At 39.8% G+C, this 16,400-nt stretch overlaps 1 protein-coding gene across 3 annotated transcripts in view; it reads right to left on the reverse strand.

The window, feature by feature from the left end:
- chchd6a (coiled-coil-helix-coiled-coil-helix domain containing 6a) overlaps positions 1-16,400 on the reverse strand; it is a 54,199-nt gene that overhangs the window by 35,382 nt on the left and 2,417 nt on the right. For 2 of the 3 annotated variants that reach the window (XM_057319935.1, XM_057319934.1), the window contains exons 6-7: positions 6,445-6,468; positions 4,549-4,632 (exon numbers count right to left, since the gene is read on the reverse strand). In XM_057319935.1, coding sequence (XP_057175918.1) covers positions 4,549-4,632; positions 6,445-6,468 — 108 coding nt within the window. The remainder of the gene's footprint in view (positions 1-4,548; positions 4,633-6,444; positions 6,469-16,400) is intronic. The other variant, XM_057319936.1, reaches the window with a different exon arrangement.

Below are 16,400 nucleotides of genomic sequence, written 5' to 3' on the forward strand. Positions count from 1 at the left end.
TGATCTTTTATGCCTTTAAAGAGACAAGTCACTCACCCTCATGTCATTTTAAACTGGTATGACTTTGTTTTTTCTGGGGAACACAAAAGAAGATATTTTGAAGAACGTTGGTGACCAAACAACATGGGACTTTCATTATAAAAACAAACACTGAGACATTTCTCAAACTATCTACTTTTGTGTTTCATGGAAATAAAAGTGTCACATACAGGTTTTGAACAACATGAGGGTAAACAAATGACAGGTTTTTATGTTTAAGGTTTGGGACCATTTCCTTTGTGTGATTAAACAACCTAGCAATAGGTTTGATAAGCCTGAATAAGTAAACCCAACATAATCGTCACACATATCCTCTTTTTAATGCATCAGCATTACCACACCGAGAAGCAAAACAGTAAAAACGCGTGCAAAACCCAAAATCCTCTTCTCCAGCATTTTGATTGTAATGCTGCTCCCGCTCGCTGTCATTACGGAGTCAACGAGCTATTACACCCCTGGAGCCCCTGACACCAACATATATCCAACACAGCACGCCGGACTGAAAAATTAAACTGAAACTTTAAATGAATCATTTTCCCAGCTTTGAAGTAAATTCATTTTAGATACCGCGCCAGGCACGGGTGCCCCGAGCCAGAGATCGTGAGCCTGTCCAGGTGAAGTGTACAGCAGACGGTTAGGGAGTTTTCAAGAGTGAGGTCTCCTGTTGACAACGTGTCAGCCCGGCTGCGAGGATTTCAGGCGGATTATTATCTCGTACCCACGCTTCAAGTGCTTCAAAGTGTTTTGCAACTAGTGACGGGGGAGAAAGCGAGGTAGGCTAAAACGGCAGGGCAATAAAAAAATCTTGTCTTGAGAGCGCGAGGCAGCTGAGAGCAGGACGCAGACATGAGTGGGGAAGCTTTAGCGGGATTAGGAAACGCTAGCGCTAATTCAAAACGGTGGCGGGATGCTGCTGTTTACAGCCTTTGCTTTCAGCGGCGCTAACTCACCGTCTTTGCCAGAATTTATGGATGTGAAGCGATTATGCGTGCCACCTTCAAAAAGACGAGAGAAACGCCACGACTCCGCCAAGATAAAAGGCATTTACGGCGAGGAGAACCTCCCTGCAGTAGCAAGATTAGCAGCGACTTCTTCAAGCGCACCTGCCATCGACGGCAACTGAGAGAAGCAGGATGGATATGCCGTTCCCATCCCGAGGTCTGCCGTGAATATACTCCCCATCCCATAACAATCTCCTGTTCCCCTGCTGGAGTAACAGCAGTCTAAACAGACATGCCAACTGTCTGCATTATCCTTCTCCCGTCGCTCTAACTCTGTCAAACAGCAACTAAAGCTCGACTGTAAACACTCTGCGCGCCTTTCATTGCCAGGCTGTGATCCCTTTGGCAAACGCTGCTGTCTTGTAATGAGGTAAATATAAATACTGGGGCATCTGACACACTAGGTTGATCCCATTTGCTATTAGACAGAAGAGAGTTCATCTGTAACCTCAGTGTGTGAGACAGCGAGCGTGTGTGTATGGGATGAAGAGGAGGGCTTCCAATGTAGAATGTTTGTTTATGATGATCGCACAGTAATTAAGCACCGGGTCGCCATCAATCCTCGCAGTCTGTGTCTGCTCTGAGCCAGCGATGGAGATTGACGCGATGATGCCCTGATGGAACACTTGGGGCATAAATTTTGTTAACCGCTTCCATATCGCATGTAAAATAACAGAACGTTATAATGTGCAACCAGTCCCCGTGAAATCAAAATTAAGGTTTGAAGTTATTTAATATGAATGCTACGTTTTGGGGTGTTAAATAATTTGAAACATTAAGGTTCTCTACATACGGTTTCAGCAGCAACAACATATACAATGTTATGTGGCATCAATATATATCATTATTGAAAGAATCAATAACTGTTGAGTTGAATTTAAATTATTACGAAATAATATACAATAAAATATAAATGAAACATAAAATAAATTGTTATATTATAACTAAACACAAGACCGGAAGTTAAAATTTCAGACATTCAGACATCTCACCATGTGCGCTATGAAGTAAACTAAAAAGGGAGGGGTTACTGAATATGTCCCACCCTAAAATCCTGTTTTAGAGTAGTTAACAAATTTACTGTACATGTGTCCTATGGTGTGACACAGCAAAATAAAAAAAAACTTGAATCGTTATACATTTCTTTTCATTTTTTATTTATTTTTGCAGTCACAGCATAGGACACATTTACATATTTATTTGTCAACTACCGACAATACACATTACGAGGCACCTCAGTTGGTCGTCAAAAAATAAGATGGAACATTTTTGAAAATTTACCCTGTTTAGTCTTTTGAGCATTCACCAGTTTATGATATTTAAAATCATAAAAATAAACATGATCACTTGTTTTTTCCTGAGAATGAAACAAAAATGATAATTTACAGAAACATCTCTATACCTACTTGAACATACACCTAGAAATAAATTCAGAAAAACTGAAAAGAGTTTGAGTGGTCTCTTAAATTTTCCTTTTCACTGTCAATGTCATTACAAAAGAAAAATGGGTTGCAATTGACTTTTCACATTGACTTTAAGCCTATAGTACAGTATAGATTTTTTATTCAAATACTGTAGATTCAAACTCATGCTGCTTGCATCAGCATCACAAATATAATCCACAGCCTTCCATTCAATCAAAACAAACAGAACACATTTTATACTTTACCATTCAATAACTTCCTCCCAGTAAATGTCCACTGAAATATTAGCAACATACATTCAATACAGGCAGGCAGACAAAGTGGCAATGGCATTTGAAACGGCCTTATAAACCTGTCTCAGACTTGAAACGAAACACGAATTAAGTCTCAAAGACAGCGGAGCGTAAATCTGCAGCGTGCAAACAACGTTAACTGTACACCACGGAACAAATCCCCTCTTTCGGGAGACACGAGCGTTAAATTATCAGCCCGGCAAAGCCACCATGGATGCCATCCCAGTGTTAATATTTCCCTTTGCAATCCTTTGTTTTCTCATCACAATGAAGCATGTACCCAAAACATTCATCTCCATCTCCTTCCCCTGAATCACTGGGCCCAAAGTGAATAAACAAAAAGGCAATTCTTCAAGCCAGTGAGTGAGCAACTCTCTTAGTAAAGCTTATATGAACAAAGCAAGAGCGCCTGAACACAGCGAGAGAGTCAAATAAAGAAGAATTATCTCTCTAAAGCCGTCAAGGTGGCTGGGACCGTTCTGAATAAGACGTTTGACGGGGGTACAAAAATTGCCTCTAATGAGTTTCTTTAGTCGATGAATAAAAAATGGACGCCATAAATAAACATAAAAGGAGAAACGGCCTTGCGATGCGTTTTGTTCCAACCATATTCAAATATTTTGTCAAATATTGCTTTGAATACAGTGGTTTTCTTACTTTCCAAAAACAACTATTCAATACAGTTCTATTCAGTACTATTCGGTTCAATACAGCGGCTGAGTTACCCAGAATGCAATGCACAAAAACCAGATTAATTCGTTACTATGCAACTAGGTTATAATACTTCTTTGTTGGTAGTTCTGCATTGTGGGAAATATGGTAACTCAACCAACCACAAAAACTGGCTTTTTTATGGACGCCCACTTCCTTACAGCACGGCCGCTGTTACACGCTGGACCACTTTCCTACGGCATGTTGGTAGGGGGGGCAGACGCAAATCTGCCTTTTTGCCTGCTGCATGCTGTCGATAAGACCTCGGAGAGAGAGACAGTGTAGGAAAAGGGCGAGAGACGGCAAATAGAGAAAACGAATAAGATGGGGACTGAGGAAAATCACAAATCTTGGAGAGCGACTCTGACTTCATTTGCCAATAGCTGAATAGTTTGGAGTCTCCGGCTAAAGCACTTTCTGCACCATTTCCCCTCACCCCGCCGAGCAAGCCCTTTCCATTTAACGTAACTTTATTCATTTTTTTACACCAATGGGGGTCAATCAAGGTGTGAACCCGGCGGATAAAGGCAGCTGCCATTGCCGCCCGTTCAACGGAGCGCGTGCACTTCAGATTCCCACTTTGGTGGCATATAGAGACCATTGTGATCTTTGTCAAGCCATTTACAGTTGATGGTTGAAGGTCGGGCCGTGGGAAATGGTCCCGTTTGGGCTTTATCTCTTGACTAAACACAAAATCGTGGCAATGTCGTACAAACGGGCATCTCACATCGGCCACAAACTGGAAAACACGACAGCATGGAGGCGAGTTTTTAACCCCCCACTGATCCTAAGACGCTTTCATGCTCGCACGCATTTTCCTAAAGCTCTATTTTTCTCCAAAATGTCAGGAATCGGCTGTGAAAATTATACAGGACGGGAGAAGTTAAAAAGAAGATTTTTCAAAGCTTTTTGAGATCCTAAACGTAATAAAGTAACTGCAGGGGGGCGGTAGCATGATATTTGCGAATTTACACACTACAAGCATGAGCATTGGTATTCAACCTGATGACAGTCAAAACATTTAAATCATCTGAAATCCAAATATCCGATCAACTTCTTGTTTGACAGGATATCACCAACCTTCTTCTCTAGCTGTGCAATCTGCTCCCTGTAGAAAGCATTCAGGGCCTTTAGCTCCGCCTCCTTCTTGTCCAGCTGTTTCCCCTGTTAAGAAAGACGAATGTTTTGTGTTATTCAAATGTACAAATATTGTTTATCTTGTCTAATTCGTTACTAAACTTTGTTTCAATAAAGACAGCCGTAACAAAAGGTGAAATACTACTTTAAAGAGATAATTCACCTAAAAATGAAATTGCGTTTTCTCGTCTTTATGTCATTCCAAATCTGTATGACTTTCTACTCAACACAGAAGAATATATTTTGAAGAATGTTGGTAAACAAACATCATTGACCCCCATTAAATTCCACTGTATGGAGTATGGACACAAAACCACCGAGACATCTCTCAAAATATCTTCTTTTGAATTCCACAGAAAAACGATTCGTACATGGGTTTCGATGGATATGGGGGTGAAAAAATACATTTCGTTTTTTATTTATTTTTGGTGAACTAAGGATAAAATTATAGTTTCTCTCTTGCACACACAAAAATACGTTGATAAATATAAAGTGTATCTTTTGTGATGAGGCCAGTAAAACTAGTGACCCAAATGCAAAGACAAAAACATTGTTGCGTCCTGCTTTTACCTAAAAAAATATTTGTGTGAAAAATTGAAACGCACAGGCCAGTGATCCACTTGGTGATATTTTTAAAAACATTTTCATACCATAAGGCTTATAAGCTTAGGACATCCGAAGTCCAACTGTCTCTAAAATGTCCGTATTTGTTGGCATTTCTTTGGGTTTCGTCAAGGTTTAAGTTTTTGGGTGTTGAATTAGCAAATTCTTTCAGCAGCATATGTCCAAACTGGCTCAGAACGGCTGACCATATTCAAGAGAAGCTGGACTGAGGAGGCTTCGCTCGCAATTAACGTCGCATATTCACTTCGACAGCATGGACGAAAGCTTTTAAAACCATTCTGATGACTCTGCCAGAAATTTTAGGATAGGACAGCTGGTGTACGTTTTTTTAGCCATTGGAAAAACACAAATCACCAAAGAGGATTAATAAGATGGAGGGAATCCAACAAAGAAACTAAGAGAGACGCAAGTATAGAAAGATAATGACAAACGCGAGTTTGAAGGTGATTTCTTATGACAGCCAAACAGGTGTGTGAAAATTGATGGCGACCACCACAGTTGGAACAAATTCTGGATTCCCAAAACCGGGTGCTTCAAGTCTAAAATGATAAAACTATGAGCATGCACACATCTGCGCAACCGAGAAACAACAGTGCCATTTAACATTTACGCACATGCAACATGCGCTCAAACGTTAAAAGCTACAAAACGATATTCATCAGGAAAAGGAGCAAGGGAACGCAGACACCGGCATGCTAACACGCTCGCCCATGCACACGCCTCCCTGTAATTAGCTTCCCTCATTCCGCAACTGTGTACGAGGCATGGATACATTAAGCCCAGCGGGATATGGCATTCACACAATCACGCTCACACACACACACCTGCAAACAACACACGCATGCTGTGGTGGAGAGACACCCCGTGGCGCTGACCGGGAGAGAGGCGCATGTACTGTAGCAGCTCGACAACAGTGCACAACAAAGCACAACCCCAAATTACGGGCATACATAATCACCCCCTTCCTCTGCCTCCTGTCTAAAGCGAGCAGTAAATCACCTCCATCAGCACTCGCATCATATGCAATTTTCTAGCTGGGTAGCTCCGAAACCGCCACGACGGCCGACACGCTTTGCATGCTCGCAATCGGGGCTTAATGCATGAAAACCGAAACACCATGTTTAAATGAGGAGGGAACAAGAAGCGAGAGAGATACGTATAACGAATAAATGAATGGAAGAACGTAACAATGGGTGTGGAATAGGCCATGCTTACCCAGGCGTCCAGTTCAGAGGCAGGCTTGAGAGAAAACAGAAAAACACAGATCACTCAACGCATAACTACGGAAAAATGAGACAGGATTGAGATTATGCAGCAGTGCAGAACACAGGATCAACAGACCCAGACGGAATTGGTATATATCCATCTCATGTTTGTCATGATTTACATCCACAGGTCTATAAAAACAGGGTTTAAAAGACATTCATAGTGTATTTAGCTGGGCAACACATTAGGCTATACATTGTTTAGTGAAGGTTACTATTACTAATGGTAATAAAATTCTTAAAGTTTCTTCTGCTATGATAATATGCTATGTATTTCTATAATCATATTTCCCCAAACACAGAGGATGCCTACCCGACGAACCCAGAGAAACCTCGGACCTCCTTTCCTCTATTCATATTCTTGACTGCTCCCGTGTCATGCATAAAGTGTGGGAATGTCCTATTGGGCAATTCAACTGTGCTGAAATAGTGGGATTATAACACCTAGTCCTATTAAGCGAATCTAATGGTAATAAAATTCTTAACATTTCTTCTGCGGAACACAGAAGAAGATATTTTGAAGAATGTTGGTAACCAAACAAAATTAGCCCCCATTGACTTCCATTGTATGAACACAAATCCACCAATACATTTCTCAAACCATCTTCACTTCGAAAGAGTCGTATACAGGTTTTGAACAACATGAAGGCTTTTCCACAACTGGACGATAATCGTGCGCATTTATCATCGAGGTTTAACGCCTCATGACTAAACAAAGGGAACCAATGTGAGTGTAACAGCGAACTAGGGCTGTTTCACGTTTAATCACAAATAATCACGAATGAGTGTTTATCTTTAAATAATATATGTCTGTGTACTATGAATATTAATTTGTATATTGTATTTTGTAACACATATATAAAATAAAAATGAATACTTATTATAGATATACTGTAGATATATACAGTATATATATTCAATTCAGTTTTATTCATATAGCGCTTTTCTCAATGTTTCATTGTTATTTCATATATATATATATATATATACACACATGTTTGTATATATGTATGTGTAAATTAATACAATAATAAATACAAAATAAATATATAAGAAATGGCAGCTGTAAAAGGCCGAGCATAAATCTCCAAGGGCTTTTAAAATTCAACTGTAAATTGGGTGTTAACAAATGTATTATGTAGTATGGAATCGCTGCTCATTATGGGAGCCACAGCAGGGCATTTCACACGTATTTAATGAACAGGAAGGAGAGGGTAATCTGGTCTGCTTGCTGAAGCCAAGCGCTCGCGCTGCCAGGGCTCGCATGGATCTACAGAGATAAGCGAAGAAAAGGTTGAGTTAAAACCAAAAACCCGAGCACGAGAGGAAATATGGTTCATATTGCGCATTTCCAAAACATCAGCTCGAAATTATAAACGTAAATAATTCAGTTTCAATTCTTATTTTTGTTTACTAGAATTCATTTACTTTTTTATTTAACCAAAGGTCTAGCTCAAACTCTTCAATTTAAGGTTGTTAAGCTATTTGTGTGTTAAGTAGGGCTGTCAACGTTAACGCGTTAACGCATGCGATTACTTTTTTCAAATTAACGCGTGAGAAAATATTTATCGCAATTAACGCAGCATCCGTTTGTTTTGACATCCTTTGTCTAGCGTTACATTATGTAATCACGCTCTTATTCGTGTACAGGCTTTTAAACCACTTAAGCGCGATTTGAAACAGTTGCTTTGAACGTTCAACGTTCAGTTGCGTTCAACGGAGATAGACCGCTTCTAAACTGTGGGACGCGGCAAAACGCAAAGCGAGGTCCAGTCTGGTGTAAACAGTCACTGGCTGAAGGCTGCGTCAGTGAATCTCTGTCAGACAGCGCATCCGTGTTCAGTTCTCTTTCGTGCTTGAATGGATAAAACCACACAAGATTATGTCAGAAAGCCCGTTTTGTCTAGCGTTTTCTTAAGCACAGACTTCAAAGTGTAAAATAAAATCTTAAATGAATGCAAAGAGTTGTGAAAATGGGAGTGCGGTGACGGTCAGATCTGCGAACTGAGACAGCTCTTAAAGGGGCCACGTTCTTAAACGTGCTGCTCTGACTCCTGTCACTAATGTTAATCAAAGAACAAAATAAAAGAAGAAATCAATGTGATTTTGTAGCTTTAATGAGAATTCTTCTGCATTTAATTGATAATTTAGCATTAAAGACTGTAAAGTGTCCTTCAATTCCTGTATGTTTCCTACATGAGCTCTCAATTATACTGTTGAATGGCTATAATTCATGTTAAAATAATCAATTTAATAGAGACATCAGTTACAGTACTAATATCAAAATGCTAGCTTTCATAAAATGATGCTGTTAAAGAAATATGTTGTTTCTACATCAATTTGAAGATTAAATGTGAAATTATTAAAATGTAAAAGTATATTTTAAAATATAATAGTTATGTGCGATTAATCGTGATTAATCACAGAAAAAATGTGTGATTAATCCGATTAATTTTTTTAATCGATTGACAGCACTAGTGTTAAGCCATTTATTAACCCCAGCTACAACAGCAAGATTTTTAAAGGGATAGTTCGCCCAAAAATAAAAACCTGTCATCGTTTAATCACGATCAAAACTCTTTTATTTATGTCGATCAAAACTTGTATTTGACTCTTTCTGTGGAACAGAAATGGAACAATGGTAAAATGGAAGTGAATGGGGGCCAATGTCGTTTACATATTAACGTTCTTCAAGATATCTTCTTTTGTGTTCCGCAGAAGAAAGAAAGTCATATACGTAGGTTTGGAATGATGTGAGGTTGAGTCAATTCTGAAAAAAAAACTCTGTACATTTTTTGGGTGAAGTATCCATTTAATGTAAGCGTGTTTATTAGGAATGCATTAGTAAAACATGCAATTATATTATGAATTATGAAATGGTTTAATTTTTGCTGTCAGTGCGAGCAAAAGTTAGTGGAATCCTGTCGCATTGCAGCATATGCATTCTTTCCAATGACTTGAAACACAGTTCTCCAATAAGATTTCAGAGCTCAAACTATTGTTTCATAATTAAACTGATCTTTCAATGATTTAGAGCTGTTTATTTATAAAAGTGACATTTACAAAACTAAAGAGGATTGTTACCATGCCAGCAGAACTGTACCCAAAATATCCCTTGAGGAACTAAATGCGACTCGACGACAAACTCAAGAGTCTGCTCCCTGCCGGTCTGATGACGGCAGACTCATCACTCCATCTGAAAGAACCCTCAAAGCCTGTCGAGCTCCACATACACACTCGCTTGCGTCTGCTCAATCCCATCTGCTGACTACACACAAGCCTCGTCATTTCTTTATTTATCCTCTTTAAATTCTCGGTGGTGACAAAGCCGATCTGATGGGCGTGCTGCACTCGTGTAACGCTCTGTTTGGGATCTGGAGCAGCCTGATAATACCCAGGCAAGCATGAATTACACTGATAAGTCTAGAAATGAGCCCTGCTCGGAGTCTAGCTCGCCGTAAACACAGCGCATGAGTGCGCATGCAGGGTTGCAACTTAGTACATAGGGCTCGATGGATGCAAAGTGACAAGCCGTGTGCCACGGGAACAACCGGGCAACAAGTACAGCAACTTAACATTTCTCAACATCTGAAAAAAGCTGTGCGGTCAACCAATATTTTCATTTAATTTGTATGGAAAAAATCTGTGATGCTGGGGTGGTTGCCAAGGCGTTGCTATGAGGTTGCTAGGGTCTCTATGAAATTCTGGTGCCTAAAAGATCGTTTTATTTTGTCATTGTTTATTCAGCCTCATGCTGTTCGAAACTTGTGTATGACTCTTTCATCTGTGGAACATAAAAGAAGATATTTTGAGAAATGTCCCAGTGGTTTTGCGTCCATACAATGGAAGTCAATGAGGGCCAATGTTGTTCGGTTGCCAACATTCTTCAAAACATCTCCTTTTGTGTTCTGCAGAAAGTCACACTTTATTTATACGTTTATACAGGTTTTAAATGACATGAGACTAAATGAGAAAGATCTAGTTAAGTTACTACAAAGTTAAATCCTCTTTGCTCAAACAAGAAGAGTGTCGAGAAACAAAATGAGATTTAGACGTTACAGTCACAAACCATGTCATAAAACAATTAAAAACGCTCATTTCTATTCATTATATCCTCAGGTAATGATAATCCACAGTTAAATGCTCCTCCCGTACGACACGTCCAGATAACGCTACCACCGGACGGCCCTTGATTAACTTGTGTCATCAGGAAAATTAATTCAAGTTAATTTAATTGAATTTTAAATTTGGAAGGCTACGACTGTTCTCGTTCATTCTCCGCTTCTTGTAAAAACGCGCGCGATACATCTGTTGTGTCCTGCGGTGTGTGTTTATAATCCGTTGTCCCCTCTAGGTTGGATGTGCTGCGTTGCCATCTGATATCCGGGCGCAGCTTCCCTCCCGCGTTCCTCGTCTATTTACTCATCTGCGTTTATTTAACACGTTGCTCCCGGCTACGCAATAAATTAGCACTTAATATTCAAACTGACTAACCGGAGTGCACGCCGCTTAGGTCGTCTGGGGAGGAGAGGAAGGGCCACTTGCATCTCGTGCCAGCGCTATGAATAATTTCTCTGCGATCCGCGGCCCTTATCTGATCCCGATCCGGCCACCGTGCCAGCGAGAGCCGAGGGCTTGAACGCGGATGGCATTTTCGAGCGGGGTCTTGAACGTGATATTAATGACATGAGGGAAAATAGATTAGAGTAACAAGACAAATCTAGAGGAGCTATTTGACGGAGGGTCAGGTTTGGTTTGGAACCAGAGGGAGAGACACAGGAATCAGCCCGGAACGGTCAAACGCTCACACAGTATAAAAATTTTATATGCTCATCTTCTTTTATTGAAGGACGGGTAAAGCGTGTAGCTAGCGCTCATAATCCTGACCACTTCAGAGGTCGCCTGGCCCTGAACGATACCCTTTGCTGTTATCTTGAGCATCAGACCGTCACAGTCAGAGCTGTGGCGGTTAACACATATTCCTTATAGAAAAAAGCACCAAAAAGCATTTCAACTGTTTGTATTAAAATGTTGATTTAAAATGTGGCTTTCCCGCTCCCCCTTAAAAGGCATAATTCACCCAAAAAGTCAAATTCTTTCATCATTTACACATGACTTGTGTCATTTCAAAGCTGTATGACTTTCTTTCTTCTGCAGAACACAAAAGAAGATATTTTGAAGAACGTTGGTAACCAAACAACACTGGCCCCCATTGACTTCAATTGTATGAACACAAAACCACTGACATTTCTCAAAATATCTTCTTTTGTGTTTCAAACTCATATGCAGGTTATATCAATAAATAATGACAGATTTTTATTTCTGGGTGATTTTTTATCTCCACGGTCAAAAAGTGACCAAAACATCCATAAACAAACAAACAAACTCAAGATAACAAACTCTGCACGCTTTCATCGCAACCACTTGCATTTTGAGGCCAACGCTCTCAACTGACACAAAGATGCTTAGCTAAAAAAGCAGTGACGAAAAAACCACACAAATAAACACTTACAAACACAAGACCTAATCCCGCACATAATTCCCTTTTATCCCAGACTCCTGCTTGAGCACCGGCGCTAGAAAAGAAGAGCCGGAGCAGGGAGCACAGGATAAAATCTATCCACTCCACCTGCCACCGCGGCTCCTCTGGCAATTACCTGAGCCGTGGTCTGCGGTGTGCTCGGGGAACGCGGGAGTCTTAATGGCTTTGCATGCAGGAAGATGTCAGGCCCGAGATTACAATTACTGATAGGACTCTGCTACCAGACCAGCTCTTTTCTCTAACTCTAGAGCGGATTACTCGCGCTGAGCTCCTCTGATAAACTGCTCGCTGAGGAGGGATGAAAGAACGCAAATAAGTAAACGAAGGAATTGGTAACGGGGTGCTTACTGTGATACTTCTGTGAGGGCAAATGTTGGTGTTTGTGATGAGGTGAAGTTTCACGCTCTTGATGAGAAGATAAAGCTTGCGTTTGCATGGGGGAATCATGTGAATTTAGAGTACACACATTGCCGAGAGGGAAATTTACCTTTGTGTCTATGGAAACCTGTACTTTCTTACACCGGACGCGACCGGCGCGATGCGACACGACAAAAGACATCAGAAACGCATCAGAACCCATTATAATTTAAAATTTTGTCCACACTGGATGTGGCGCGGCACGAACAAGCAGGTTGTCATGTCGCGTCGCGTCCGGTGTAGACACGGTGTTACGTTGAACAAAAAATTTGCAGAAACGCGGATGAAAAAGATGGTTTTGAGAAATGTTGGAAGAGTTTTTACTTCTGGATAAGGATGCTATCCTGCGATGAGCCACTGACAAGCCCAGACAGAATCTGCAAACAATTTTCTCAGGTAAATTCGGAGGTATACATAACATAGAGATGTGGAGACATTTGTTGTTTCCAGAGCACATGTATTAAAGGAATCGTCCACTTTCAACATACATGTTCATGATAATTTACTCACCCCTGTTGTCATCCAAGATGTTTATGTATTTGTTTCTTTAGTCGAAAAGAAATTAAGGTTTTTGATTTTTATCTTCCTGTATTTTTTTTTTTTTTTTTGATTTTTTTTTTTTTCTTTTTTTTTTATTTTTAATTTTTTGTTTTTTTTTTTTTTCTATTTTTTTTTTAATTATTCTGGTTGTTTTTTATCAAAAACCTTAATTTCTTTTCGACTAAAGAAACAAATACATAAACATCTTGGATGACAACAGGGGTGAGTAAATTATCATGAACATGTATGTTGAAAGTGGACGATTCCTTTAAGTAGCACAGACAACACAATACATTCGTAACTATTTGTGTGAATTTGTATGTTTTTGTATGATCTTCTTTCGCCCCAGTGACGGGTATATTAGAGGTGGACCTTCGTGATAGTTTTTTTCTAATAATCGTAGGATTTTTGTACGATACAGTTCGTATCGTCTGACCGTAAAACAGTTCCGTTTCCAATGAGATCAGGTTGGCACAGAAAACTCAATGTGAGACTATTGCCTGTGAGTGCACAAGCAGACCAAACGACTTAACACATGACAGCTGGACGCCATTTACACTTACATTTGTGTGTCAGAACGGCATCATACTTTCCTGAAAATTAATATTTAACATTTATCACAAAAACATTGAATACTATTCCATTTCATCTCCATTTAAATATAATTATAATCATGCAGACTGACACATTATACAATATGACTTAGCACAGGAAGTTGAATCACAGAGACCTCATGGGTGTTGCATTGAGACTCGGAGGAGATGCAACAACAAGCAGGCATGGTATTAAAGAGTTATTCTGCCATCTAGTGTCTAAAAGTGGTACATATGCTGTCTCTCTAAATGGGTAGTTGACAAATAAACCGTAAATGGCAGCAACAACAACAAAAAACTGTTAATAATATATTTTACATTTATAATAGAAAACACCATAAAAAAGATTTATTTTGATTTGCTATGTCACACCACAGGTCAACTACCCAAATGCAATATACTAGCATCTAAGAAAAGAAAATAACACAATAATGTGCAAAAGTCAGAGGAAGTATCTTTTACGATTATTATGCATTCAGCTGTTATGACCTCAGATAAAAAAAGACTTATTTGTGATATATTTGTGATTTCTAAAATCCACTTTCACATTACAGAAGTGTTTAAAATGTATCTAGTAAGCGCAAAAGGCTGTAAAAATGGTTGTAAAACTCAGTGACAAAGGTCTACAGTACAAATTTAGTTAAATTTAACCTCGAAATTAAATTAAAGTTGACAAAAAGGTCAATGCAAACCATATTATGCATCAACTACTCACATACAAACTAAAATCCCCAAAAGACTGAATAGTCACTGTAAAACCATCCTCATCGCAACGAATCACGCCATCAGGAAGCCCTCAGACGCGCGCCATTCACATGCAGATGCAAAGCTTTGTGCTGCGATGTCACGTCATCAGCAGGTACGCTTAAAAATCTGATTTGTGAATAACATCATTCATCTGACACAAAATCTGATGCGAGAGGCTGGAAAAAGATCAGAGCACTTATCATACAGAGATAAGGCAGGCATTCGAGCACTCTGATTATTTTAGCATCTCTAGAGTCATGCATAAGTAACGTGCGCAACAGGAGCGGGCGGCGGGCGTACGGCTCGGCAGAAAGCGCGAAGCGATGTTAATGAGACAAGCCTTTTAATGGAACTGTGGCAGTAAAGTGCCAAATGCAAATGCAACTTAGCACCTCGGCCCGCCAACAGGCCAGAGAACGGCATTAATGCGTTTAAGAGCAAAGAAATGACCCACAATCCCTCCCTGTCTGTTATTTCGTATTAATCTTGCGATGAGTGCTCGTGGAGGGCACCCACACAGACCCCGACAGATGGAGGGAGGCAGCAAGGGGGAAGACGATTGGTGCGTTTCACAAGAAGAGTGTTACTGTAGTCTGAAAGAGCGGAGGCGGAGGTGACACATTACTGCATTTTAACAGCTTAGTACTGTGTTCTTTCCCAGTGACTTAAGATAACAACAACTCTTTGTGTGAACCATCAAATAATACATGGAAAACAAATGTGCATGTAGCAAAGCCAAGTTGCAAAGGTCATGGGTTTGACACCCAGGTAACGCATGGTTTGTGATGACCATTTGATGTTAATTTCAATTCAAAGAACAAATTCGTAGGCTACACAAGCTCAAAATAACCAGGACAGCCAAACGTAGTTCTGCCAAGATCCACATGATCAGAAAAAGCCTTGGCCAGGTCATCTATCTATCATATGTATGCCCATCCAACACATCTGACACTCGATTCATCTACACTTTGAAACAAACTGAAATACAACGAAGAGTAAAAAAATCATTATTTATTAATCTGAACACACTCTTTATATATACTTTGGTAACAGATACGTAAGAACGTGGTTCTTTTAGCAAGATATTCATGACCCCCTATGTCTCTAATCGTCAATGTCAATTGTCTGTTTGATACTGATGGATGAGATTTCCTTTTACATCAACATCGCACATCACCACTGCATATACACAGTTGACAAATAAATGAAGAAAAATCTATCTTATGCTATTCTATATTATAAATATTAATAATCTAAAATAATATACTATTAACAGTTTGTTTTCCACATTTTTGCTGTCACACCATATGACACATGTACGGTATATTTGTCAACTACCCATATACAACTAATGGCCAAAAACTTTTGCTAATTTCTTTCCACTTCTTTTGCTGGTGATGTCAAACACAGCTTGGTTCATATTGTTGAGTCTATGTGAGATTAATCAATTGTAACAATTTTACAAATATAAACTATTTTTGTATTGTATTAGATTTCTGTTTAACGCAAAACCTGCAGTGAATCAAAACCAAAGAACAAAAGGTCACAGATGAAGATCTCCGGGCATGTTCGCACATCTACTAATAAGACTAAGGTTGGAGGAGAAGCATGTTCAAAGACGAATAAACGGATGGAACCTTCAAACACACGCGTTCCACACTTTTCAAATCTTCATCCTCAGGGAAACCTTTCTATTAAATGTCCACATCATGTCAGAGCTCAGATAAGACACAACAACATTAGGTGACATGTCCCTTTACAGGCCTCGGGCATCGACTGTCATACAACATCACACACTCACGCAAGCGTCCAGTCCCATGCCTCCAACTGAGCGACATGTCACTCTTATAGACTAGATAAGGTGCCCCCTCCAGGGACCCAATATTGAAGGACACAATCCCTATAGGACTTAACTAAGTGGATGAGGGGAAGTGGGATTCAAAGAGGCAATTTCGCCCGTGTCAAAAGAGACCTGAACAGACTAACAGTTCCCCTCGCCTCTGCCATTTAATTGAACTAAACCATTCAACCTGGGAAATTCAAAGAGATAAGCATACAAGCTATTGG

This window comes from Triplophysa rosa, linkage group LG21 (genome assembly GCF_024868665.1).
Source record: "Triplophysa rosa linkage group LG21, Trosa_1v2, whole genome shotgun sequence".
Classification (NCBI taxonomy): Eukaryota; Metazoa; Chordata; class Actinopteri; order Cypriniformes; family Nemacheilidae; genus Triplophysa; species Triplophysa rosa.